This window comes from Peromyscus maniculatus, chromosome 23, assembly GCF_049852395.1.
Source record: "Peromyscus maniculatus bairdii isolate BWxNUB_F1_BW_parent chromosome 23, HU_Pman_BW_mat_3.1, whole genome shotgun sequence".
Lineage (NCBI taxonomy): Eukaryota > Metazoa > Chordata > Mammalia > Rodentia > Cricetidae > Peromyscus > Peromyscus maniculatus.
In genome coordinates, this window is record NC_134874.1 from 9,344,335 (window position 1) to 9,371,081 (window position 26,747).

At 51.0% G+C, this 26,747-nt stretch overlaps 1 protein-coding gene across 2 annotated transcripts in view; it reads left to right on the forward strand.

Annotated features, from left to right (window-relative positions):
* Positions 1-26,747, forward strand: part of Nos1 (nitric oxide synthase 1) — a 115,630-nt gene that overhangs the window by 42,848 nt on the left and 46,035 nt on the right. For both annotated transcript variants that reach the window (XM_042267997.2, XM_006970808.4), the window contains 10 exons: positions 9,653-9,781; positions 12,207-12,352; positions 13,026-13,188; positions 14,290-14,381; positions 16,688-16,829; positions 19,710-19,849; positions 21,498-21,672; positions 24,111-24,212; positions 25,800-25,994; positions 26,505-26,590. In XM_042267997.2, the coding sequence (XP_042123931.1) occupies positions 9,653-9,781; positions 12,207-12,352; positions 13,026-13,188; positions 14,290-14,381; positions 16,688-16,829; positions 19,710-19,849; positions 21,498-21,672; positions 24,111-24,212; positions 25,800-25,994; positions 26,505-26,590 (1,370 nt within the window). The remainder of the gene's footprint in view (positions 1-9,652; positions 9,782-12,206; positions 12,353-13,025; positions 13,189-14,289; positions 14,382-16,687; positions 16,830-19,709; positions 19,850-21,497; positions 21,673-24,110; positions 24,213-25,799; positions 25,995-26,504; positions 26,591-26,747) is intronic.

Below are 26,747 nucleotides of genomic sequence, written 5' to 3' on the forward strand. Positions count from 1 at the left end.
TCCAGGATAGTTCCTAGAGAAGACTAAGTCTCTCTCTCTTGGCAGCTATGAATGATGGCTGGTAGCTCCTCACATAGGGGTGGGGCCCTGTGACATTCCCCCACCCACATCCACATGTGTCGTCACTGTGCAGGTCTTGTTTAGGGAGCCATACAGTTGAGGGGCCATGGGAGCAGCCTCCATGTCGTGTCTAGAATACACAGGTGCCCTGGTCCTCCAGCTCTTAGAATCTTCCCGCTCTTCTTTGATGGTGTTCCCCGAGCCTTAGGTGGAGGGTTGTGTTACAGATGTGTTGGTTGGAATGGAGCATCCCATAGCCAGGCATTCTCTGCATTTCGGCCAGCAGTGGCTTTCTGCAATGGTACTTTCACAGGCTACTTTTGTGAGCATCCTCAGGCAGACAGCGCTGTTCACTCTGCATAGAGGGACCTCTCTGTCTGCTTCCCAAGTCAGGAAGAGACTGGTGACCATGGAGGGGGAGCAGCTGTCTGTATTCTCCCTCCCCAGAACTGGGCAAAGGGGCACAGAGTATGAAGGAAGCGAGGAGGATACAGGCTAGACACGAGAAAGAACTTCCTAACTCACAGCACTATTTTTTTTTTTTAAAGAAATGATGAGGCTACATTCTTGGCCCAGAAAGGAGTGCCACCATCCTTGGGGGCTCGTATTTGTTTAAATTTGGAGAGCCTGGCACACAGGTGCCAGCCTTGAACCAGTCTGGGAAAGCTGAGCTGTTCGTTTCTATATAGTGGTGGTTTCTCTTGCTGCAAGAAGGGTCAGAGATCCTGTAGTTTCTAGTCTTTGGTGATACTTCTGTGGACCTCGTCTTGTACATCCACAGCACAAATTGCCTCTGGCCCGAGATGGAAGGCAGAATGCACTACTTCCTGGACTTCCTCGAAACCCCTGTGCATAGCCCTGTGACAGAAGCAGAGAAAAGCAAACTCCACCTTCCCTGCCCTCAAGAGCCTTGTGGCCAAGTGCACATCCACTGCGTGCTTAGTGCTAAACGGGGTGCTGTGGGAACTTACGTGACTCATCAAAGAGGTACCACTGGACCTGAGCTTTGAAGATCAAGTAGGAGTTTGCCTAGCATAAAGTAGATAAAAAGTTGTCTGGTAAAAACAAATGATGATGGCTGGCAAGCTGTGGGTTTGCGCTTCTGAGGCTCTCTACTGGATCTCTGCTGTTAGCTTTCAGGCTCACCCCACCTGAGGCACCATGCTAAGGCCCTTCTGTATGTATACATGATAATCATCATATGTAAAATGTCGCAACAGATAAATAACGTGAGACCTGCTGCTGGTCCCTTCTCCCTCTGTTCTTTTCTCTGTGCCGTGACAGAGTGTCTGCTCCCAGGCAGCTTTAGGAGAGGTTATTTTCTTTGCCCAGTTCAGGGCTTGTATAGTCCGTTATGGCAGGAAAGGAACAGAGGGGAGCCATCCTGGCTGCCGCAGTGGCAAGTGGGTGAGGCTGCTTGCTCATATCTTGGCAGATCAGGACGTGGAGCTAGCACAGGAAGTGGGGGGGCACAGCTATGACCTCAGTGCCAATCACCTAGTGACTCACTTCCTCTAGCCAGGCTCCAGGCCTCTCAACATCACTACCCGCTGGGGTCCAACTGTTCAGAGCATGAGCTTGTGGGAGCCGTGTCCCATTAAGCCAAAATGGTTCTATTGAACCTTAGGAGTGGGACCCAGCCCTTCTCAGCGCCCCCTCTCATTGATTATCTGTGTCTCTCGTGTGCCCCAGCTGCTCTCCTAAGGGAGAAGTAACTTTACATTGTCTGGAGGCAGATGTCCACCTTCTGAGTCCAATCAATCACTCATCCAACCCACAATGCACAGGTAAGGAAGACTCCAGGCCAAAGTGGCTTCTCCCCTGGGGTCCGCCCCTCTCTCCCAGCCCCCCATCCTGTCTCCAGCCTCCTGCTGGTTTTAAGAGATTAGATAGTCACTCCAGCGGCCTTCCTTGTGACTCCCTCCCCACCCCTCACCTCACCAGGAGCTGGCATTTCCCCTCCCTGGGGACCCAGGGCTTCCTGGCTGCTTTCAAAATGTCAGAATCCATTGTGGAGCGTCTCTGTATTTCCAAGCAAGTACCAGCACACTGGCCTCTGGGGAGCCCCAAATTACAAGGCAGGAGGGGCCAGGCTCCTGCACCCACACCCCCTAGTCTACAGGGGAGTCTCTGAGAGCTGGGGCCTGCCTGCTCTGTCGAATGGCAGAGGGACAGCTGCCCTGTGGGCCTGGGCAACAGAGGGATAGAGCAGACTCTCTGCCTCACAGCTTCCAACCCATCGTGACAGCAGGGACCCTTCGTCAGCCCTGACCCAGGCCTGTTAGTGATAGAAATAAAAATATCAGCCGTGGCGGTTAACACCACCACCATGGAGATAGATGTGCAGCCATTAGAGCCCAGGGTTTCCTGGCCACAGCATGGTAGCCAACCGTGCTGTAGATGGGACCAGGATGGCCCCGTCCTCACTGGTGATCTCCATCAGATGACTAGTTAGCATGGAGTTGAGCCTCCCCCTCATCACAGGGGCTCATCATCTCCTGGGGGGGGGGAATGAAGTGGGTTCATCTATGGAATAATGGCAGCAACCACAGCAGCCAGACCTGGTACTTACTGAGTGTTGCCAGTGCTGTACTGAGTACTTCAGGATTGCCATCTCTTTTCATCCCCAGCCCCTTACCTAATGCAGCAGTAGGTAATGTTTCTAGAGATAGCTTATAGTACAAAGGAGACTGGGCTGGCAAGATGGCTCATTGGGTAAGAGCACTTGCTGGGCAAGTGTGAGGACCTGAGTTCAAATCCAGCACCTACATAAAAAGCTAGGCAGGGCTATACATGCCTGTAACCCCAGCATTTGTGGCTGGAGACAGGAGGATCTCAAGAGTTTGCTGGCCAGCCAGCCTAGGCACTGTGGGGAACTTCAGGCTCAGGGAGAGACCCTGCTTCAAGGGCACAAGGCATAGAGTGACGGAGGAAGACAGCTGATGCCCTGCCTCCTGCTCTGGCCTCTGCAGGCACAAACATGTGACCTGTACACTCAAGTGTGTACAGCACACACACACACACACACACACACACACACACACAAACGCATGCACGCACACACACACATACACACATACACACACACACACACACACACACACGCATGCATGCACACGCATGCATGCACACACACACATACACACATACACACACACACACACACACACACACGCATGCACGCACACACACACATACACACACACACACACACACACACACACACACACACACACACACTACACTTGACTCACATGCCCCACCTTGCTTGGCTCAGCTCACCCACGCTGAGTCCCACTGCCCTTAAGAAGCAGCCCTTCAAAACCATGCTTTCCAAAAAGTTCTCCTGAACAAGGCCTTCTATCCACTGCACTGGGTGTCGGAATATAATCTCTGTCAATGCCTTCCGTCCCTCTACCTAAGCAATCTGTTTGGTGATCCCTGGTCTTTATAGGTCCCTTAATGGAAAGACTGTCACCAGCTCTGGGGAGATGGCTCCATCAGTAAAATGCTCGCTGTACAAGCATGAGAAGCTGAGTTCAAATCCCCAGCTCCCATGTCAAATGCCAGGCAACAGAGTGCACACCTGTAACTCAGTACTGGGGAGGCAGAGACAGGAGAATTCCTAGAGCTCACTGGCCAGCCAGTCTAACTGACTGGCAAGCTCCATGTTCAGTGAGAGTCCCTGTGTCAAAACATGAGGTGGAGAGCTACTGAGGAAGATACCCCAATAGGGGCCTCTGGCCTCCACATACACATGTACAAACAGGTAGAGATATGCCACGCATGCGCACACATAAGCACACATATAGAACGCTCATGTGCACGTGAACACACACGCACGCGCACACACGTGCACACACACACACATACCCTACATGCACACAAAGACACCAAGTCCTGCTGTCTGGGGGTCAGAGCCAGAGTGGAGCCAGGAAATGGGGTTTGAATGCCCTTAGCCCAGTGTTTGGGTTCAGCCCGGTGGGAACTTCCACATATTCTAATAACGGTTTGTTTCCATAGCAAGTGTACTCGGTGCAAGCTGTCCCCACCTAGCGAGGCCATGGCATTTGATGGGGAGCCAGGGAGAATTCTCTCAGTACTGAGTCACTGTGTGGCACTCTATCAAAATCCTTTTCCTGTAACCCTACCTCAGGCTGAGCTGCCCGCCCCTTTTCCCAACTGATAGCTGAGGCCCCTTGACCTCCCGACAGAGATCCTGACAGCTCTAGAGATCCCTCCCTTCATTCCTCTACTTCCCCATTCCTCTACTTGCTAAACAAGACCCGGTGGAAATGAGCCACAGGTATTTACAGGATTCAGTATTCAAATTAATTTCTTGGGCACATAGCCGTTCTAGTGTGGTGTGGTCACAGGGTCAAGTTTAGGGTTGTCTTGGAACATGCAACTATCCAGCGGTCTCTCCAGGATGGGGGGCAATGTGAGTTTTCTAGCTTTTTTGGGGGAGGCATGCATGTGCAAGTGCACATGTGTGGATGCATATGCACATGTATTTGTGTGGACATGGTGGTCAGAGGTCAATGCCAGTGTCACCTTCAGCATCCTCTTTTTTTTATTTTCAAAAATTCCTTGCACGTATCCAATACATCTTGGTCACATCCATCCTGCATCCCCTTCTTCCAGCCCTCCTCACTGTCCCTTACCCTAACATACCCTCTGCCTCCCTCCCAACTTCATGTCCTTTTGTAGTTTTTTTTTTTTTTTTTTTTTATAACCCATTTAGTGTCGCCTGTAGTAGGTTGTTCGTGCCCCAGTGGGTGATTCCACTTGATTTTTCTGAGCTGGGGTCTCTCACTGAACCCATTTTGACTGGACCAACTGGCCAGAGTGTACCAGGGATCCACCTGTCCTCTGTCCCAGGGCTGGGGTTCCAAGCACAAATTGTGACCCCTGGCTTTTTCCATGGGTGCTGGGGATCCGAAATCAGGTCCTCAGGCTTGCGCAGCCAGCTTTTCAGAAACTGGGCCGTCCCTCCCTGGCTCACATTCTAGCTTAAAGATCTCTTCATCTCAGGGGTCTGAGCTGCCTCCGCTAGAGCAGGTCTGCTTCCTGGGTACTCCTCCTCCCCACCCCCATGGGCTAAACATGGTAGGATGGGGAAAGGAAACAGAGTGAGCAGTTGCTGGCATCCATAGGGTCCCTGCAGGGACCAGATCACTTTGGACACAATGCTTTGTGCATTACCCCACAGAAACCATTCTCAGGTCCTAAGCACAATTGGTTCCGTGCTCCGAGCAACAATGTGCTCATGGCGTGGATGCTCCACCACCATAACTGGGTTAGGCTGGCTCTCCTGAAGAAGTCGTCCCCACAGGTTGGAGCAGGTGTTGCCCAGGGTTGCAGGAAGATCGCAGTGGGCGGCGTCTAGCCCCTGTGGTGTGATGGCCTGCTGCCCAGCTTATGCCTGGCTCGCTGTCCTCATTTCAGGACAAGTCCAGAGGAGGCAGGTTGGCGCAGGGCTGTCACAGAGCAGCCGTGGCTGGTGCCAACAAGGAAGAAGGCCGCACAAGCTTGGGCTCAGCTCCAGGGCTCACTCACCCGGGGCTGCATAACCCCGTCCTGACAACCTGGTGCTGTATCAGTTCCTTTCCTTGTTACCGAGACAAAATGCTCAACCAAAGCAACCCATGGAAGGAAGGGTTGATTCCCGCTCTCAGTTAGAGGGTGGAGGGGGACAGCGTTATGACAGGAGTGTGAGGCAGCTGGTTACATTGTATCCACAGTCGGGAAGCAGAGAGATGAATGCTGGAGCTCAGCTCATGTCCTCCTCTGTATTCGGTTCCAAGACCCCAGCCCATAGGACAGGGACACTCACAGTCAGATTCGGTCTTCTCACCTCAGTGAACTTAATCTGGAAACTCTCCTGCTGGCATGCCCAGGAGCCTGTCTCTATTGGTGATTCTAGACCCTCTCAAAGTGACCACCACAGTCACATTCAGAGGTACGGGGCTTTGGGGCATTGATGTAAGGATTTGAGGGGACCCAATTATTGGAAACACACAGGTCCTTGGCCCCTGCTCTGACACCTTCCTGTCATATTGAGGTTCTGGCTTCCTATACCTTAAACACTTCCTCCCTCCAACTCCCACATTCTCCCCCATTCTCTTCTCTTCTCAAGAGTCTGAGAGTGTCTCATCAAGTTTTCAGAACATCTATAACCCAGGCAGGAAGCCACCCGGCTGACTTGGCTCTTCTCACACCCCAGACTCAGCCCGGCTCCCCTCTTCCAGCCCCACTTCTAGAAGATCTACCTTCCGGCTCTTCCACCCTCCCCCCCCCCTCCACCAACCACAGTGTTAAGAAAGCATCTTCAAGACTCTCAGCCCTCCCCGACTCCCTCCCACAATCCTTGAGATCCTTAGCATTTCAGTTTCACGATGGTGAGAAAGCAATATTTATTCTGTAGAAATTGTACTTCAGGTTTTGCTGGAATACGCAGCCCAATCGCTGCAGCTCCCTGTCGGTGAGAAATCACAAGGAGAAACACCCGGCACCTACAGTGTGCTTCGCTACAGAGCCGGGATGGCCCGTGGGTTAGGTGTCATAACGAATTTTCTTCTTATGGTGTTTTCACTTTATGATGGGTCTGTCAGGTTGTGACCCCACAAAGAGTCCAGGCACCTCTGTTACCCTGGCTACAGCCCAGCAGCTTCATGTTTCTCTGTCCTCCCTCAATTAAGACCTTACCAGAGTCCTTAGCTGTGCATTTAGGCCACTCCACGTTTTCAAGCATGCTAAGATCAAAGGGGAAAGTCAGACATGGTGCTTTTAACTTAGACTTGTAACTTGGAGAAATGGAGAGGGGTGGACCCCTGGGGCTCACTGGCTGGCTAGCCCATGCTACTTGTGGGTTTCTGGCCAATAGAAGATCCTGTCTCAAAATAAGGTGGATAGTGCCTGAGATAATACCCAAGGTTGTCCTCTGACCTCTAAAACACACACACACACACACACACACACACACACACACACACACACGCATGCACATGTACAAAAACCCACCTGCAGGCTGTGCTAAGCTCTGTGAAGATGTCTAGCATGTGGTAAGGGTTGTTGGAGAGCAGGGCACACAGGGCTATTTCCTAGAAATTCTGGAAAGAGCTCCAATCCAATGGCATTTGAGCAAAATAGGCCAGTGGCAAAACTGGAGACATCCTTGGCTTTGGGGACTCTCCAGTCTTGGTTCCTGTCATAATTACAACACACTGACACTACAGTGTACAGGAAGCTATGAACAGGCCAGGCCTGATGGCAGAGGTGCATGTCTCCAACTACTCAGGAGGCTGAGGCAGGAGGATGACAAGTTCAAGGTCAACCTGGGCTACACCATGAGTGCAAAGCCTGTCTGGAAAACGTAACAGAATTGCCTCAAAGGCTGGACATGTAGCTCAGTGGGGATCACTCACCCAAGTGTGTATAAGGGCCTGGGTTCAGTCCCAGCCCCTCACAAAAGAAACAGGCAACAGGATGGATGACCATTGAGAAACTTACCACTGAAACTTGAGCCTTGTATCACGTTCATGAAACACCAAGTACCGTTCTTGTTGAGGTTTTTATATTGAACCGTGGAAAAATGGGAAAACGTGTTCTACAGAAACACACAGGCATGCATTGGTTGGGCCCATGGGCTGCAGAGCCCAGACCCCTGCCTCAGGACAGTCAGTGAGTCATACCTGCTCCCCAGTTACAGGGCGAGCATTATCACCTGTGTGGGGTCTCTCAGCCTCCGTGGAGCCTGAGTGCCCAGGCCTTTCTCTCAGGCTTCAGCAAAGCCCTTGGCAGAGTGAGTTCAGAAAATCATTACAATGCCTCCTCTCACACTTCTGCAAGCCTCCAGCTAGAGCAGGTGTCCCCCACCCCCACCCCCGAAACCCAGAAGCTTCTTCCATCGTCCTACAGCGGACACAAAGCCAGGAAAGGACGAGTGTGGCCGCCAGCTCAGTCCACATGTGCCCGCTCCAGCCTCATGGTCCTGGGCATGCTAATCTGCATTTTGAGCCGAGACCTTGGTTCCCACTCAGAAAAGCCGTTTGTGTCCTGTATGCGGGGCCCCTGTCTGCTACACGCGTCTCTGTCTGTTCGTTTGTCCCCTCCCGGGTCATCCAGGGTCACTGGTGGCTAGTTAAAACATCAAAGCCAAGTACAGCAGCCCCAGCAAGGCGTCTGGTGTGCTACCCAGGCTCTCCCATTGGCTTGTTATCTTGTTTCTCTGCTGCCTGGTGGGGAGGGCTGGGGCACCCCTCCACCTGCCACACCCTACGCCTTGTCCTCATTCCCCGCCTCACTCCGAACCTCTGCCCTCCCACCCTGATGGGGACACCATGTCCACCGCTCCCCTCCTGGATTCCCGCTGTCACTCAGCCCCCAGGGGCACCAAAGCGAGGAGCCCAGAGCGACACCCAGGACTGAGGGAGGAAAGCAGTGCTGGTCTTCAAAGACTCAGGCTGCCAGCGCCATCATGTAACTAACTCATAGCTGTCCTCCTGCCTCAGCCCCTCCAAGCTTGTGGGCCATGGGCTTGACCTTTAGCCTTCCCATCCCTATTCTCCCCCTCACATGGCCGTGCCTGGGTTTTTCACGTGGGTCCCAGGAATCGAGCTCAGATCCGTGTGCTCGGTGAAGCAACTGAGCCAGCTCCATGGCCCCCTGGTCCTTCGAATTTAGCAAACTCATCCTGACCACAGGCCCTCGCGCTCACCTCTCCCTTTCTCCACTCAGGCTCCATCCCCTCCCTCCCTCCCTCCCTCCCACCTTCCCTCCCTCCCTCGCTCCCTCCCTCCCTCTGCATTCTCATCCCACCTGCCGACATATCATCTTTGTATCTGTTTATTCTTTCTCTCCTGTTTCAGAAGGCTAAACTGGCCAGTGTCTACTCTGGCCATGAGTTCTGATGAAACGTGGCCGTGAGAACTTGGGAGTTAGAACTTGCCTATGCGTGAGTCACACAGCTCAGACTAGCTCCCTCCCCGGGTTGCCTCTCCCATAGGGGTGCTCCCATCAAGCAAATGACCCGGTTTCTACAACTCTAAGGACCGCAACTACTCAACAGCTGCTAGTTTCTTCTATCATTTATTCATTCAACAAAGCTTCACTGGGTCTCTATGAGATATTCTAGATAATAGAATGTATAGTTTAGAGTCAGGCGGCGGTGACGCACGCCTTTAATCCCAGCACTCGAGAGGCAGAGGCAAGCGGATCTCTGTGAGTTTGAGGCCAGCTTGGGCTACAGAGTGAGTTCTACGAAAGGTTCTACACAGAGAAACCCTGTCTCAAACAAACAAACAAACAAACAAGAATGTATTGTCTGTTCTAGATATTCTTGACTCTGTGGCAAAGACATTGAAGCAATCCCCTATGACCTTCTGCCTTTTACCCCAGGATTCAACCCATAACATCTTTCCATGCCATCGTGTGTCTTTGGCATAGGCAGAGCTTCATTCCTGGGAACCTCACACCCGACACCCGGGGAAGGTTGGGGCCTTCTCTCTGTGAAGGTAGTGGTGACCCCGAGAAAACTCTAGAAAGAGCAAAGCCTAAAGGTCTCATATGTCGCTTCCTTTCTCGTTTACAGCCCCCTGCCTCGGGGAAACAGTCGCCTACCAAGAATGGCAGTCCTTCCAGGTGCCCCCGCTTCCTCAAGGTCAAGAACTGGGAGACAGACGTGGTCCTCACCGATACTCTGCACCTCAAGAGTACATTGGTGAGCGTTAGGACTGACCCACCTCACAAGAGGCAGGGGGCTATCTTGGAGGGAGGGTCCTGTGCGTGGCAATGTGATCAACACTATCTGAAGCTCCCCCCCCATGAGAGGCCAGAATCCCCACCCACATTGTGACAGCCAGAGAGTCGGCAGGCATGGGCTCACACCTCCCTGGATGCCCCACTGATGGGTTTTTATGTGTGAGCACCCTGCTCCCAGCAGATTTTAAGGATTCTTGCACATCCTTTGCCTCTTACAGTGTGATCACGGATGGGGTATCGAACCAACCCTTCCTTTGCTTCACGCTGTGTCCTCTGTTCTTTACCACATTCTTAGTACTCAACACTCCATTGCCTTCCATTTTTGTTTAAAAAAAAAATGAGCCTCTTGAAGGAGTGTTGTATCTGTCAGCTAGTGCAATGTAACAAGTGGGCCTCAAACTCAGTGGCTGAAAACAACTACTGTGTATTACTTTTTAAAGTCCACAGTCTAGCCAGGTGGCTCTGCAGACCTGGCCAAGAAGTGGCTGATTTTGATGGGGTCTATCTCATGCACCTTCAGTCCCTCGAGAAGACAGCTCAGGTCAGGCTGCTCTAGGAGAGCCCTGGCAGAATGTGACTGTGTTCTACACGGCCTCTCCTCTCCCAGCAAGCAACCTTGGGCTTACCCCCAGGGCTGCAGAAGATTGCAAGATCTCTCTATTTTCCGTTAGCATACAAGACTCTTGAGACCTAGGCTGGCACACGGCCCAGGGTCACTCCTACTGGATTCTATGGGTGCAAAGCAACCGGATCCAAGGGGTGAGGGGCTGACTGCATCTCGGGGGAGGTGAAGTAGAATCACATCACAGGGGATGCTGTGCACGGAAGGGAAGAGCAAGGCCATCTTCGACATCCATCTGCCATAGGATGTGTTCAGACACATTAATAGGAGCTGGGGGGAGGGAAGCTTGATTAAAGTGCTTGCCTAGCACGCCCAAAGCCCTGGGTTTACACGCCAGCACACAAGTGGTGTGGTGGTGCGTGACTGTAATCTCTACACTCAGGAGGTGGAGGCAACAGAGTCAGAAATTCAAAGGTTATCTTTGGCCATGGCCATATAGGCTAGCCTGGACTATATGAGACCTTGTCTCAGTAGTAGTAAATAATAATAATAATAATAATATCAATGACAACAGATGATGAGATGAGAATGACAATGTCATTAGTTCTCTTTGATCAACATAGAATAAAAAAGTTTCTCTGGAAATGGGTGTAATGGCACACACGTGTACTTTTAGTACTTGAGAGGTAAAGGCAGAGAGTCAAGAACTTAAGGCCAACCTCAGGTACATAGTGAGCTCAAGGCCAGCCTCAGCTATATGAGACACTGTCTCAAAACAAAAAAAAATAGAAGATAGATAGATAGATGGATAGATGATAGATAGATAATAGATAGATAGATAGATAGATAGATAGATAAATAGATAGATAGATGATAGAGAGATGTTCAATGATAGATGAGTAAATAACTAATGGATGGGTTGATTATGAGTAGATATATAGTAGATACATAATAGAGTTAATAAATGATGGATGGATAGAGGGTAGGTAGACAGACATATAAATGATTATTGATAGGTTGATAATAGATGATAGGTGATAGGTAGATAATAGATGATTGACATATGATAAATGATAGATTAGTTCAAAAATTAAAAGTACATGATTGATACCTAGATGATAGATTAATAGATAGCTAATAGATGATAGATCATAGATAGATAATATATAGATGATAGAAAATATATAGATGACAGATGATAGATTGATAGAGGGTAGGTAAACAGACATATAGATAGATGGTTGATAGATTGTTGATAAGTTGATAATAGATGATAGATAGGTGATAGGTAGATAATAGATAATTGACATGATAAATGATAGATTAGATAGAAAATTAAAAATAGATGATTGATTGATACCTAGATGATAGACTAATAAATAGATAATAGATGAATAGATATATAGATGATACATCATAGATAGATAATATATAGATGATAGATAGATGATAGATTGATAGAGGATAGATAGATGATAATATATAGATGATAGGTTGATAGGTGATAGATGGGTACATGATTGACAGAGGATTCAGGTAGAGATGTCAGAGGCAGACAGACACTAGGCTGTTGCACCGTGGCTGTGTGTTCCAGTGGCAGGGTCCCTTCCCTAACCGACCAGTGCAAACACCTTGGGCAGTTCCTCGAGGGCTTCAACCAATCACGTCCAGCAATGATCTGAAGCTGGCTTGGGATGATCCCTTTGGAATAGAATGCCGAGTCAAGCTTTCTGTGAGTCCGGGCCCTGGTCCTCAGTCATGACACCTGCTAACCTTGGTGGCGAGAAGCCAGACACTCACTTACCTCCCTCTTGGCCCCCAGGAAACGGGGTGCACAGAGCACATCTGCATGGGCTCTATCATGCTGCCATCCCAGCACACTCGGAAGCCAGAAGACGTCCACACCAAGGACCAGCTCTTCCCACTAGCCAAAGAATTTCTCGACCAATACTACTCATCCATTAAAAGGCAAGTACAGGAGCCCGGGCAGTTGGACCAGTGGGAAAATGCTCAACGTTTAAGTGTGACGACCTGAGTTCAGATCCCCAACACTCTTGTGAAAACAGAGCATGTTGGTATGTGTCTGTGACTCCACTGCGGGTGGAGTAGAGACAGGCGGATCCCTGGAGCTCACTGGACTGCCTTGCAAAATTGATGAGCTCCTGGTTCAGTGAGAGACCCTGCCTGAAAAAGTAAGAAGGAGAGAGATTGAGAAAGACACCCCTGTTCCCCACCTCATAAAGGCTCCTTCACCTGTTAGTAGCACAGAGCTTTAACACACACACACACTCATGCACACAGACATGCATATATACACATGCACACACACATGTACGCACACATACACTCATGCACAAATACACTCATGCACACAGACACGCATATACACACATGCACACACACATGCACGCACACACACACTCATGCACAGAGACATGCATATACACACATGCACACATGCACACACACTCGTGCACACAGACACATATACACACATGCACACATGCACACACACATGCACACACACACACATACACTCATGCACACAGACACACACACAGACACACACACACACACAAACACACACGGAACACTTCCAAGCCATCACATTGCGGCCCCCTCTCTGTCCCCGCTCCCTTAGGTTTGGCTCCAAGGCCCACATGGACAGGCTGGAGGAGGTGAATAAGGAGATCGAAAGCACCAGCACCTACCAGCTCAAGGACACCGAGCTCATCTATGGCGCCAAGCACGCTTGGCGGAATGCTGCTCGATGTGTGGGCAGGATCCAGTGGTCCAAGCTGCAGGTAGGTGGTGACACTCAGATGCCTGGGAGACCCTCTGGGAGGGAGGGAGCCAAGGGGGCAGAGGGAGCTTCAAAAGAGATCCAGTCTGGTGGAGGTCTACCGGAACACGGCTCTCCAGTGAATGACACTGCCACGCCTCCTAGTAGGATCCAGGCTGTCCTGTTTGCCGAAGACCCCAACACTCATTTTTTCTTGCACCTGCCTGATGGTGTTCACTTCTGTGTCCCTGGTATGAGTCTGTCCTAGAGAGCATTTTAATGCTACAAGTAGATTGGTTTGTAGGATCAAGGCTTTCTGTGCAATGGGCTATGTGAACGTATATTCTGCATCCTGATGGTTTCATTATAGCATTTCATTTCTATAACGTATTTGGATCATGTTCACTTCCCACTACCTTCTCTAGGTACCTTCACATTCCCAGCTGGTCCTCTTCTACGTCCAAGTCTTATATTTTATTGCTATGTTCTGTGACCCACTGATTTGATTTGGGCTTCTGGCATGAGCTGGGGGTGGGGTGGGAGTTGGGGTTATTCACTGGGGCGTGGTCAGCTCTCCAGTGTGATGCCACCAAAGGAAGCAAGAAGCTATCAATTGCCAGTAGCTCCTCAGGGCAGAGTGGGGTCTCATGAGCCCCCACCTCCACCCTCTGTTCTAGATTATTTGATTTTTTTTGTGCTTGTTTTGAAATGCCTGGTGAGCCCACAGAAAATATAAACCAGCCCGCTACAGCTCACTCCTTTCTCCACCACCCTGCTTTCCTAGTCATTTGCCCTCTGTGCATATTTTTGGAGATATTTACTCAGTTATTAGCATACAAAAAAGGGAATACAAAATTATACAGTCTGGACCTCAAGAATAGGGGCCTGGATATCTAAGATGGGGTGCAGCTGGAGTGTGTTCAGGGTACCTTAGAAAGGAAGCCCTCCCTAGGGCTGCCAGAGAGATAGGAGGCAGTCAGCAATCCCACCATGCACTTTTTGCAGCCAGCAATCCCACCATGCCCTTTTGCAGCCAGCAATCCCACCATGCACTTTTTGCAGCCAACAATCCCACCATGCCCTTTTGCAGCCAGCAATTCCACCATGCACTTTTTTTTTGCAGGTGTTTGATGCCAGAGACTGCACCACAGCCCATGGCATGTTCAACTACATCTGCAACCACGTGAAGTACGCCACCAACAAAGGGAACCTCAGGTAAGTTGTCCTGCTGGGTGGGGTGGGGCGGGTGCTGTCCCTGCAGCATGGAGTTCTGGTTCTGGATATGGCTCAGCTGCCGGGAGAGAAGGCTGTCCCCTCCTGGGGAGGCAGCCCAGATGGCAGAAATAGCCTGGCATTCTTCTCCCCCCCGCTCCTCCTCTGCTGGAAAGAACAACAGAAAACTGAGCGTCTCACTGGACTGTAGTTCCCTGCCACCCACGGAGAGGATAGGGAACTAGTTAGGATTCCTAGAAAGAAAAAAATAATAATAATAACAAACTCCCATTTCCAAGTAGAGCCAGTCCTCACAGCATCCCACCCTGCTGTCTGTGGCTACCTCCCATTCCGCGGGACACTGCGCCTTCCAGTTCTGCCCCATCTGACCCCACCTTGGACTCTTGGAGCAATACAAAGAGCATAGGCTACAGGAGCCAGCTGAGGCAGGGAGGCACCTTGGTCTGTGATTTCCACACTGGCCTCAGCTGCTCCCTCACAGATGAGACCCCATCCACAGCTGGCTGCACTTGTCAATCCTGCTGGTGACTTACTTCTGTTCCCCGCTGCTGAGAATCAGTCCCCCCTCAGAACCACCCAAGGCTTTTTCAGGGATATTCCCACAACCCCCCCCCACCCTGGGGTGCCCTGAGCTCAGACAGAGAAGGCTTGTCTGCCTCCTGTGTTGATTTCCTTGCCGCCTAAGTCACCGGTAGAGACAGAAATAATTTGTATGCAAGGAATTCATGTTTAGGACTCTTTGCTAAATAACATCGCCCTGAGAAAACATCAAAGAACGTTCTAGCGAGTGGGCTAGAGAGGATGCTCAGCTGGTGAGGTGTGCTCACCACACAGGCACGGGGGTCTGAGTTCAAATTCAGAACCCAGGTTTCAAAAAGCCAGGTGTAGTGGTACGTGCTTGCCATCCCAGGGCTGTGGAAGTGGAGATGGATTCCTGAGCCTGTTCTCCAGCCAGCCTAGCACAGTCAGTGAGCTCCACGATGACTGAGAGACCTTGTCTCAAAAAGCATGATGGGCCTCTGACCTCCGTGTACATGCACGTACAGAGAGAGAGAGAGAGAGAGAGAGAGAGAGAGAGAGAGAGAGAGAGAGAGAGAGAGAGAGAACCTTCCAGCATATTCTAAACTCTTAGTCTGGGCCTTGCCAAGACTAAACCCTCGAGTCACTTAGGGGCTCTTCTGGTGGTTCTCAAGGGACACTGTGAGCCGGCAAGAGGAAGGGGGGTCACCCCACACTCGGCAGCACCCCTCTGCTGTGTTCAATGATCTACTTTGGGGAGAGGAGCTTCGTGGAGAGCTTAATTAACATAATCACTTAGGGTTGTTTTCTTAAGATGTAAATCTCAGGTCTCAAAACTACGCCACAGACACAGGAGGATGTACGACTGCAAGCCGAAATAGTTTATGCCTGAGCAGGTGACTCAACAGCACAGGCCTTCCAACTGCCCTCAGGTAGCTCCAGAAAGGCAGACGAGGAGGCGTGGCCGTGCTTCTGTCTCCCTCCAGCTCGGTTCCCACGTGGAGAGCGAGTATCACACCCCACTCGCTATGTGTGGCTCTCCTGTTTGTCAACAGGCTTCTTAAATGTATGTGCACACAAACAGGCTCTGGCTGGTGGCCACGCACAGACATAGCCACGTGTCTTCATGCCAGAGGGAAGGCGGCTTGCTTGTCTCCCATGTGGTGCGGAGATTTTTCACTAAGAGATGTCGGAACCTCGTTTTTTTTTTACCTCCGTGAGTTGCCTTCAGCCCAGACTCTGTCCTCATTCTCTGGCGTCAGTGACATCGTGGCCTGCCGCAGCAAGTGCTGCATCCCCTGGCCCAGAGAGGAAGACCTACAAAACGCGCTCAAAAACGGGGTCCAGGGAGCTCCATCTCAAATGCTGTTTATGGAAATAGAACCTAGCTCAGCCTTGGCTGTGAGCCTGTGGCAGCAGAGAGGGATTTCAGACGAAGGATGGAACATGACATTCAGACAGGAGAGCATATGCCTTGCAGTGTGTGGCGGCACATCCCTCAGGAGGGCGTATGCCTTGCGGTGTGTGGTGGCACATCTCTCTCACGCCAGCCCTCAGGAGCCTGAGGTAGGAGGGTCACAGCTTCAAGGCCAGGATGTGTGTTTCCCACCCTCCACCTTGCACAGACTATGGGTTTTGTGGCAGGAGCTGGTAACTCAACTCCTTTCCCACCGCTAGGGACCCGAACATCCGATCCCCAAGCTTTGCCACTGTGTCCTCCAAAGGGCAAATCCCCCCCTGGTGACTCATGCCCTTTCCCCTCTCCCAAGGTCGGCCATCACTATCTTTCCTCAGAGGACTGACGGTAAGCATGACTTCCGAGTGTGGAACTCACAGCTCATCCGCTACGCCGGCTACAAGCAGCCAGATGGTTCCACCTTGGGGGACCCCGCCAATGTGCAATTTACAGAGGTGAGCTGAGAGGCGCCAAGCCCGTCCCTGGCTGGGCTTTCGGTTCCCCCGTGCTTTTCCACTTGAACGTTTTTTATCCCAGAGGGGCCAGGCAGCAAGGAACACAGGACCCACTCCTCAGACCTGCCCTGACACGTAACCGCCCACAACCTCATTCTCACAACACAGCCCCGTAGGGGAGCTTCCGCCCCCTTTCAGAGTTGAATAGACTGAGTCTTGCCAATGCCGAGGAATTTATCCTCAACTATTAAATGAATGAAGGAATGTCTAAGACTCTAGGGACGGTCTTCCAGCTTCCCACCAGGAGAAATGTTGTCCAGTGAAGTCACATCCCTGGCCACCTTCCTGAGCTGACAGACGTAGCTCCTTCATGTGTTGATCAATAGTGTGAGCCAAGTGTGGTGGCGCACGCCTCTAATCCCAGCACTTGGGAAGCAGAGGTAGAGGGATCTCTGTGAGTTGGAGGCCAGCCTGGTCTACAACAGTGAGTGCCAGGACTACACAGAGAAACTGTGTCTTGAAAAAAAAGTTTGAGTTATCAATCCTTCCTGGAGCGAGCTTGACTCGCCCAGGCATCTGTATTCCACAATGCTGGGGACCAAAGTTGACAAATGCTACCAAGAGAACCAAGACTGCCCATCTCCCTTCTTCCCAGGGTCCCTTCCATGTGGACACAGTGAGCCGCAGTTCAGGGGCGAGACTCTATCAAATAGGCTGTGCCCACTGGTTACACAGCAAACAGATGCCAATGTCGGGGTTCCCCCTTTACTCGACCCACACACACCCTGCTTTTCTCCCCACCCCTGTGTGCTGACTTCATATGCATAGGGCTTTTCTCATTGAAATGTGATAATCCTGAGAACTGACTGTAACCAGGGCAACCAGGAGCCGCACCTGTGCACTCAGAGCCTGGGCCAGACTCCCCAGACTCCGTTCTACTTGGCTGGGTGCTAACTGCCAAGCGTGTACTTGGCTGACCTTGCCTCCTGCTTAGCTGAACATGACCATGCGCCCCAATCTTCTTCCTTATCTGTGTCCAGAACCATCCCTGACCAGGATGTGTCCTCCTGAAGTCAAGATGTAGGACTTCTGTTTCCACTCATACCGCACACAGAAACATCCCAAACCTGGCCACGTTGTTATATGGAGCCCTTCATGTCCCCGATGGTGGCCTGTGCATGCATATGCCTGTAAGCATGCTACACAGCTGAGCTGACCCCAACCAAGAGACCTCCAAGACGACCAAAGACAAACAGGGAAAGGGTTCATCAATAGTCTTATATTGAGTATATTTTGAAATTATAGTAGTAGAGTACAGCAAATTAACATATGGATAAATTAGGAAACCTCGTGGATTAAGTATATTTAATTTTATTACTAAATATCATATTTAAAATAGACTCACTTCTTTGTGCATCATGGTGGTGTACATACACCTGTACTTCCAGCACTCTGGAGACTGAGGTGGAAGGGTTGTGAGTTTGAGGCCAGCCTGAGCTACATAGTGAGACTGGGTCTCAGAACAAAATCGAGCTGGCGAGGTGGCTCAGTAAGCAAAGGGTTTGTTGCACAAGCTTGAGAGCCTGAACATGGATCCCCAGCACCCACAGGAAGCTGGACACAGAGACACATGCCTGTAATACCGGCACAGAGGAGCTGCAGACAGGAGGATCCTGCCTGTCGGCTGCCGATCTAGCCACACCTGTGAGCTCCAGGTGCAGCCAGAGGCCACGTCTCAAAAAAGTTGGTAGAGCCCAGTGTGGTAGCACACACCTTGGGTCCAGCACTCTGGAGCCAGAGGCCTCCCTGGACTACTTAGTGAGTTCCAGGACAGTCAGGGCTACACAGTGAGACCCTCACGGCTGGAGAGATGGCTCTATGGTTAACAGCATTAGCGGTTCTTCCATAGGACCATGGTTCAGTTCCCAGCACCCACATGGTGATTCACAACTGTCTATAACTCCAGCTCAAGGAAATCTAACACCCTTTTCTAGCCTCCACAGGCACCAGGGATGCACTTTGTACATAGACATATACCCAAACAAACCACCCACACACATAAAATAAAAACAATAAAGTTTTTTTTTAAAAAAAGACCCTCTCTAATAAAATAAGGTTGAGAGCCTACACACATAAGCACATACACAATATGCACACACCGCAGAGAGAACACTTAAAATAAAAATCAAAGAATAAAAATGTATACAATTAGTAAATGGATATTGACATTTAATGCACTTTATTATATTCTATAAACATAGATTTTAATATATTTAGTAAATGAACAAATGTCTTATTTAATTTTGGTGTCAAATGTCTCATTAAAATCTTAATCCATTGTTAATGAATTATTATTCATATGAGGTACATAGTTGGATTTAAAATTCACAGTTTAACATGAGTATGCTAGTGAAGTGAGCCTCATTTCTTGGGTTTTTTCTTTTTAATGAGGCCTCCAGAACACTTGGACTCCTGTGTCTCGCTGTGTCTGTGGACAGCTGTGCGTTTTCTACAGTGAGCCACAGCACTGGAGATCTCCTTTGTATCTCGCCGCACTAAACACCACACATAAAGCTAGCCTGTGGGGGATGCCACAGTTAGTCAGACTCAGCCCTCATCCCCTCTGTGTGCCCAGCCAGCCCAGGAGACCCTTTCTGGACAGTGCTGACCTGTGTCCCCTGGAGAAGTTGCCCTGGTTCTATGGTGAGATCAGACTGAGCTTGTAAAGGAGGCTTTTATTTTATTGTATTTTTTAAGCTCCTCTCATGACTGAGAGGCCCCAGAGAGCTTGTGTAAGGACCTCTGCTTGCCCTGGCCCCCTGTGCCTGCTGTGCGTGGAGGGGCAGAGGCAAAGATGTGACAGGGGGACTCTGTTTGTAGATCTGCATACAGCAGGGCTGGAAAGCCCCGAGAGGCCGCTTCGACGTCCTGCCGCTCCTGCTCCAGGCCAACGGCAACGACCCTGAGCTCTTCCAGATCCCCCCAGAGCTGGTGCTGGAAGTGCCCATCAGGCACCCCAAGTAAGAGGAACTGCCCTGGGGGTGGAGGTCCCCCCAAAAACTCCTCTGTCCATCTCCTGCTCCCCCCCACCCGCCCCAGGTTCTCCCAACCCCAACAGACAGCAACAGGGTCCTAGGTCCCATCCTGGCTATCAGGCTGGGAGACAAGGGGTCCTTCTGAACCAGCCTGAGCCATCAGACACGTCTACTCCTAAGCAACTCCATGACCTGCCCTTTGCCCAGCCGCTGGGGTCACATGAGTAGACATGCCTACTGTCTTACTATGGACATGGGCATTCCGTCGAGGAAGCTGCATACAGTGGCTGACCCTGAGTGAACCAAGTTCAGACAGAATCTAGAGCCCAGAAGTAGCGAGGAGATCAAGGTCAGAGAAGCAGGTGGCATGTGTCCTTTAAGAGTAAAGGACGTGCTAGGTTCGTGAGATGTTAGTTAGCTGGCTCAGTTGGTAACGGAGCTTGCCGCCAAGACTAACTTCTTGAGTTGGATCTTCGAGCCCACACCAGGGAGGACAGAACTGACTCCTGTAAGCTGTCCTCGCATGCACACACACAAGTAAATAAATGTAATTATAAGATGAATGAAGGAAAGCCACACTGAGGTGCTAGACTGGAGCCTAACCTAAGGGAGGTTGCTAAGAAACTTAAGTAATGTGCCAAACAGACCTTAAAAACCAAGTTAATTATTTTTAATCTATGATGAAGTATATCTCAACTTTTAAAATAAAAACAGGATTCAGCTCAGACCTGCCATGAGGGTGTGATGATAGGTGAGTCACACAAGAGGAAACCTGTCTATTTAAAGAGGTTTTTTTTTTTTTTGGTTTTTTCGAGACAGGGTTTCTCTGTGTAGCTTTGCGCCTTTCCTGGAACTCACTTGGTAGCCCAGGCTGGCCTCGAACTCACAAAGATCCACCTGGCTCTGCCTCCCGAGTGCTGGGATTAAAGGCGTGCGCCACCACCGCCCGGCTGGTTTTTTTTTTTTAATGTTTATTTTTTTTTAAGTGTGGCTTCATTTAAAATATCCTGTATACAAATGACAGTGCTGACCTTGTTGGCTAAGCCTCTGGGGGAACCTGCAATGTTACAACCTGACACTGGTACCCCACCTGCCTTGCCTGAGTCTCCCCTGGACAGGGAACACCTGTCCTGGGGCTCCTGATGCACTGGAACACACAACCAGATGCCGAGGCACACTTGGCTTCCCTTCATCTCTAGGTCCGTCCAACCAACTTCACAGTCCTTACTCCGTCCAGCCGTGGCACTGGCTTAGGGGCCCACTGTGTCCCTGCCTCTGTGGTTTGTGTCAAAGAGGAGAGAAGATTGTAGAAAAACAACTCCTAGCACACTCGGTTCCAAAAGAGCACAGCAGAGGAGAAATAGGAGGTCCCCCGGACCCAGCCGGGCATTGGGAAGGTTTCCCAGAGCGAGAAATATTAAGCCTAGAATCAAGCACAGATTTAAAAGTGAAAGGCAGAGGCAAGAGGAGATTGTGGGGAGGTGGAGATGTCAATGATCGGGGTCTGTGCATGGCCCCAGCGGGTTCGGGGGGCCTGGAGCATCCCCAACCTGAGGATGCTGCCCCCATGTGCTCGGGAGACACTGCTCCGTGCTGAGCGGGGCGGGGTGGGGGGGCCGTTTGCTCTCTGCAGGTTTGACTGGTTTAAAGACCTGGGGCTCAAATGGTACGGCCTTCCCGCCGTGTCCAACATGCTGCTCGAGATTGGCGGCCTGGAGTTCAGCGCCTGTCCCTTCAGCGGCTGGTACATGGGCACAGAGATCGGCGTCCGTGACTACTGTGACAACTCTCGATACAACATCCTGGAGGTGAGGTCCCTGGGTGCGGGAACAGTGGGCAACTGCTCGGCAGCTTTGGGGTTTGGGAGATGACGGGACAGAACTGCAGTCCTGGTGAATCTTCTAGACATGCCAGAAGCGCCTGTGTCTTTCCTAGCGATGGTCGAAGTAGCAAGTAGCGCAGCCACCTCCGCAGCGCATACCTACTGTGCAAGCACCTTGCACATGAAGTCCTCCCTCGACACATCCACGGAGGATTCCCTGGACCCTTCTAGCTACGACTATCTGCGGAGGGGCCGAGAGACGGTTCAGCTGGTGAAGGGCTTCCCACCCAACCTGAGTTTAATCCCCAGAACTCACATTTTAAAATCCAGCATTGGTAGTGGGTACCTATAACCCCGAGACCAGGGGAGTGGAGACAGATGGGTCTCTGGGACTCGCTGGACGGACAGCCTAGCCTTCTTGGTCAGTTCCAGGCCACTGTGAGAGCCTGCCTCAGAAGATGAGATAGATACCCCCCGAAGAACAACACTGGTGCCTGAGGCGTCTCTCTGGCCTCTGCATGAACATATATAGCATGTGCACCCACACACATGTATGCGCATGTGTATACCCATGCATATGTACACATGCGCGCGCGCGCACACACACACTCCTACCTCAGATGCTCGAGTCCCATACATATGCCGTATTTACACTGAGCCTCCCATATATTTGAACCTTCTGGAGCTGGCATATGATTCTAGACTCAGGGTAGGTACTATATTAAGGGCTGTCCCTCTACAGTTCAAGGACCAGTGATGGGGGAATGACTTCACATGCTTTGTACAGATGCAATTCTTTCTAATATTTTGGTCCAGGGTGGTCTGACCATGCAGTTGAGGAGTGCTCGGTGTAGAGGGCCAGCTGAAGAAGCTATGCAGGGTGTGTGTGTGTGTGTGTTCCTGGAGGACTGGGGCTCTTGGTTTATTAAGTTTGTTCAGTTTTGGCTTTCTGGTTGCTTCTGTGTGGTTGCTGGGGGTTGAGCAGGCTCTCTACCATTGAGCTAGAGCCCTAGCTGGACTTTGTATTTTTGTTGTATTTTGTTTGTCAACAAATGTCCTAACAACAATTTGCAACTGTTGACCTTGTTTCCAAAGCAGTTAGAGAGAAACTGAGAGGTCAAGGCTGGGCTTGGATCACACAGTCTATCAGTCGAAGAGTTGAGATTAGAACTCAGAGCCAAGCGCTAGGTTTATGCTGTTAAAAACCCACTGGCGTCACCAGGCATGGGAGCCCACGCCTGTAATCCCACACTCGGGAGGTAGAATCTAGAGGATCAGTAGTTCAGGGCTGTCCTCTACTACACTGCAAGTTCCAAGCCAGCCTGGGCTACATGAGACCCTGTTTCAAAAACATGAAAAACAAAGTATTGTTCACTGGTGTCACTATAGAAAGTAGTTGTCAGAGTTTCTTGGTGGTTGGGCCTCAGTCCATAGGACTTTTACACCGTTGGTCTGGGGTATGGCCTGGGTATCAGCATTTTTACAGCTCCCTAGAAGATTCTACTAGATGAACACCAGGATATACAAACCTCTGGCACCAAAGGAAGAAAAAACACATCAGTCCACATCCTAGTTTAAGCAACATCTGGAAGCGGTTTGGGCTTTTCTTCAAGTCAGAAAGGGAACTTTTTAACAAATTTTTATTCTTTAAATCAAAGTAATGCTGCCCAATGCCCCAGCTGTGTGTATCCTCCCCCATTTCAGAAATTTACCAGGGTGGTAAGCATATCACATAAAGCAGGAGCCATTCACTTTCTGCAGAGGTATCCCCGGATTCCGATCCAAGCTAAACGGAAAGCCTTCACCTCGGACAGTGAATTAATAAGTCTGCTCTCTGCTCTCCAAGTCACCTCAGGACTTAAATGAGAGGCTCTGCCACCCCGGCCCTTCAATTCCAGCTGCTGGATGTACAATGTCAGCCAGGGCTGAGGAACAATTTACCCAGACTGAGGGATGGTGGCATCTGAGCGTAGTAATGAGACCCGGGCTCCCACCAGCGCCTAGCCTTGACAAAGAGAAGGAAAGGCATGACTTTAATTAAGGAATTTGCCTCAGGCCTCTGCGTCCGGGCTGTTCATTCTGTTATGTCAAATACTAATGCCAGGACGTATTTCTTTCAAGTTATTTTGCTAGAGTGTTGTTGGCTGAGAAATCAGCTAGCTCCCGGCTCTCCAGGTCTCAAGTGTCAGGCATTAGCACAGTCTTCTCCATTGATTGGCACATGAGTTTTGGTGGCAAAAGGGCCAACCATGTCTCTTTGGTTACCACCTGGATTGTCAGCAGCAAATCTTTGGAGCCTGTGGGCCAGTTAGTCAGCCCATGAATGGGTTCACTGATAATTAAAGAACTCCACCACTCATAACAGCTGTCTTTGAAATCCAGAGTTAGCCAGCCCATGAGTCTATGTTTCCTTCACCCTTCCAGGAAGTAGCCAAGAAGATGGACTTGGACACCAGGAAGACGTCCTCACTGTGGAAGGACCAGGCGCTGGTGGAGATCAACATTGCTGTTCTGTACAGCTTCCAGGTACCCTAAGGCTCAGCGCCATGCTCAAGCCTCAAAAGAGAGAGGGGGGGAAAGAACTTTCTAGAAACTCAGAGGGTCAAAGGTTCTGCCAACAAGATCCACCTTTGGGAGCTGGAGACGTGGCTCTGTCAGTATATATCATAGAGTGCTGGCCTCACAAGCATGGGGTCCTAAAGTCAACCCCCTGAACCCACACAGAGAGCCAGATGGAGGGACAAATGTTTGTAATCCCAGCGATGCTGATAGAGGAGGCAGAGACAGGCGAATCCCTGGCTCCTCACTGGCCATCCAGCCTAGCCCAGCTTGGTGAAGCTCTGGGCCAAGAGGAGACTGACTCAAACGGACATCTGAAGAAAGTTCCCCTCTGACCTCCACACACGTACACGTGCACCTTCCTACACACTTGAATACACACACACACACACACACACACACACACACACACACACACACACACACACACACACAATATCACCTTCAGGGGGCTCCCATCTGTCAATGTGACCTACTTCCTGTTCACATGCCTTCCTGTCTTGTGGGCCTTGGCAGGGTAGACATTGAAGTCTACAGAGAAGTGGGAGAGAACCCTGGACTTGATACTCCCCATTCTGCAGTTTGAGGGCAGTCTCTCCATGCTTTGTCATCTCTTAGAGACTCTGGCATTCACATCCCAGGGACGACACCCAACCTCACTCTCAGCCACATAGCTCCCTGCCCTCACCCCCACAAGGAGTTCTAGTAAGATGGGTGGGAAGTATACCACCTAGAAAGTGCCGCTTTCGAGCACAAGGTGGGCACTGGCAATTCTTCCAGTTGTCCAGGCACTAACTGGGATCTCAGCCTCCACTTTCAGGACTTGAGGTCAGCCCTGTCCTGGGAGCGCCAGAGGCCTCAGTCCGAGTAGACAGAGGACAAGCATGTTCGTGCAGGCCTTGGGTAGACGTGAATAGAGCAAGCACCTCACAAAACATCATGGTGCAGAGATCTGTAGGGGTGGCGGGGCAAGAGGCCACCTCCCAGGGAGAATTAAGGAGCTGTGGAAATGATCAGAACTGAGCCCCTGGTGGAGACACTCAGGCCATAGGAGAGGTGAGGGAAGGAACGGAGTCAGGGCAGTGTTTCTCTCGACAACTTGGGAATCTGTGCCCGCCAGCTCCAGCCTGTACCAGACACTGGTCCGCCCACCTCCACGCTGGCTCGCTCCTCTGATCTCCAGTCAGCTCGAACTCACTCCTTAAAACTAAGTTGACAGGATTTTATTTCACTGGGATAAATAGTTACAGAAGATAAGTAAAGCATGAAATAAGTAAACAGATGTAAGAAAAACAAAACCAAAGCCTGAGAGTCTAGCCCCCGCCTGAGGCTCGCCCCTGGGGGTTAGAAAGGTGGGGGGGGGGAATATAGGCAAGATTGACAGGCAGGTCTTGGAGGCACACTAGCACCAAGCAGAACCTTTGTCCTGTACCGTTAGGCTTCAAGAACTCAGACTCATCCCAAGGCGGCCCCTTTGGCAGACTCTGTAAGGAGGGCTCCCAAACATCCCACCTCCTCTCCATTCCTGACTCCTTGTCCCTTCTCCTCCTGCAGAGTGACAAGGTGACCATCGTTGACCACCACTCTGCCACGGAGTCCTTCATCAAACACATGGAAAATGAATACCGCTGCAGAGGGGGCTGCCCCGCCGACTGGGTGTGGATTGTGCCCCCCATGTCCGGCAGCATCACCCCTGTCTTCCACCAGGAGATGCTCAACTATCGACTCACCCCATCCTTCGAATACCAGGTCCTGCCCCCACACTGCCCTGCGCGCTCCCCCTCTGCCCCGAGATCTACCCTGCCCTGGGCCAAGTTTCCCAATCCACAGGGGCCTGTCTCTACGGGATCAGTGCTGTGGACACACGGGTGCCCAGTAGCCCGAGAGGCTTACGGAGACAGGAAATGAGTATTGAGGAAGAGGACGTGCTTATCCAGGAAGAGTTTGGGTTGGAGGGGGTGTGCACACCTAGAACCTCAGCGCTCAGGAGGCAGAAAGATGTCAAGTTTGCAGCCAGCCTGGGCTACATAGCTAGATCCTATCTCAGAGTCTGAAGGGACCTGAGCTAAGCGGGAAGGGCTAGTGGGACCGTGCGGGGAGGCTGTGCCCATCGCCTTGTATAGGGACATCTGTGGCCATCCCTGGCTGCATCCCTACCTTGTGGGGCTGAGGGCTGGGCAGCCCTAGCTGCCCTGGGCATCTCCAGGTGGGATTGAGTTTCCTCAGGGCTATGACAGGTATCATTGCTTCTCTTCCCAGCCTGACCCATGGAACACCCATGTGTGGAAGGGCACCAACGGGACCCCCACGAAGCGGCGAGCGATTGGCTTCAAGAAATTGGCAGAGTGAGTGCCCTGCACCAGGGGATGGAGGGATCTGTTCACAAGCTGGGGGTACCCGGAGCTAGGCAGGTGTTGTACTCTGTGCCAGCACGGTGGTGGGTATTTCCATTCTACCACCACCATCACACACACACACACACACACACACACACACACAGGA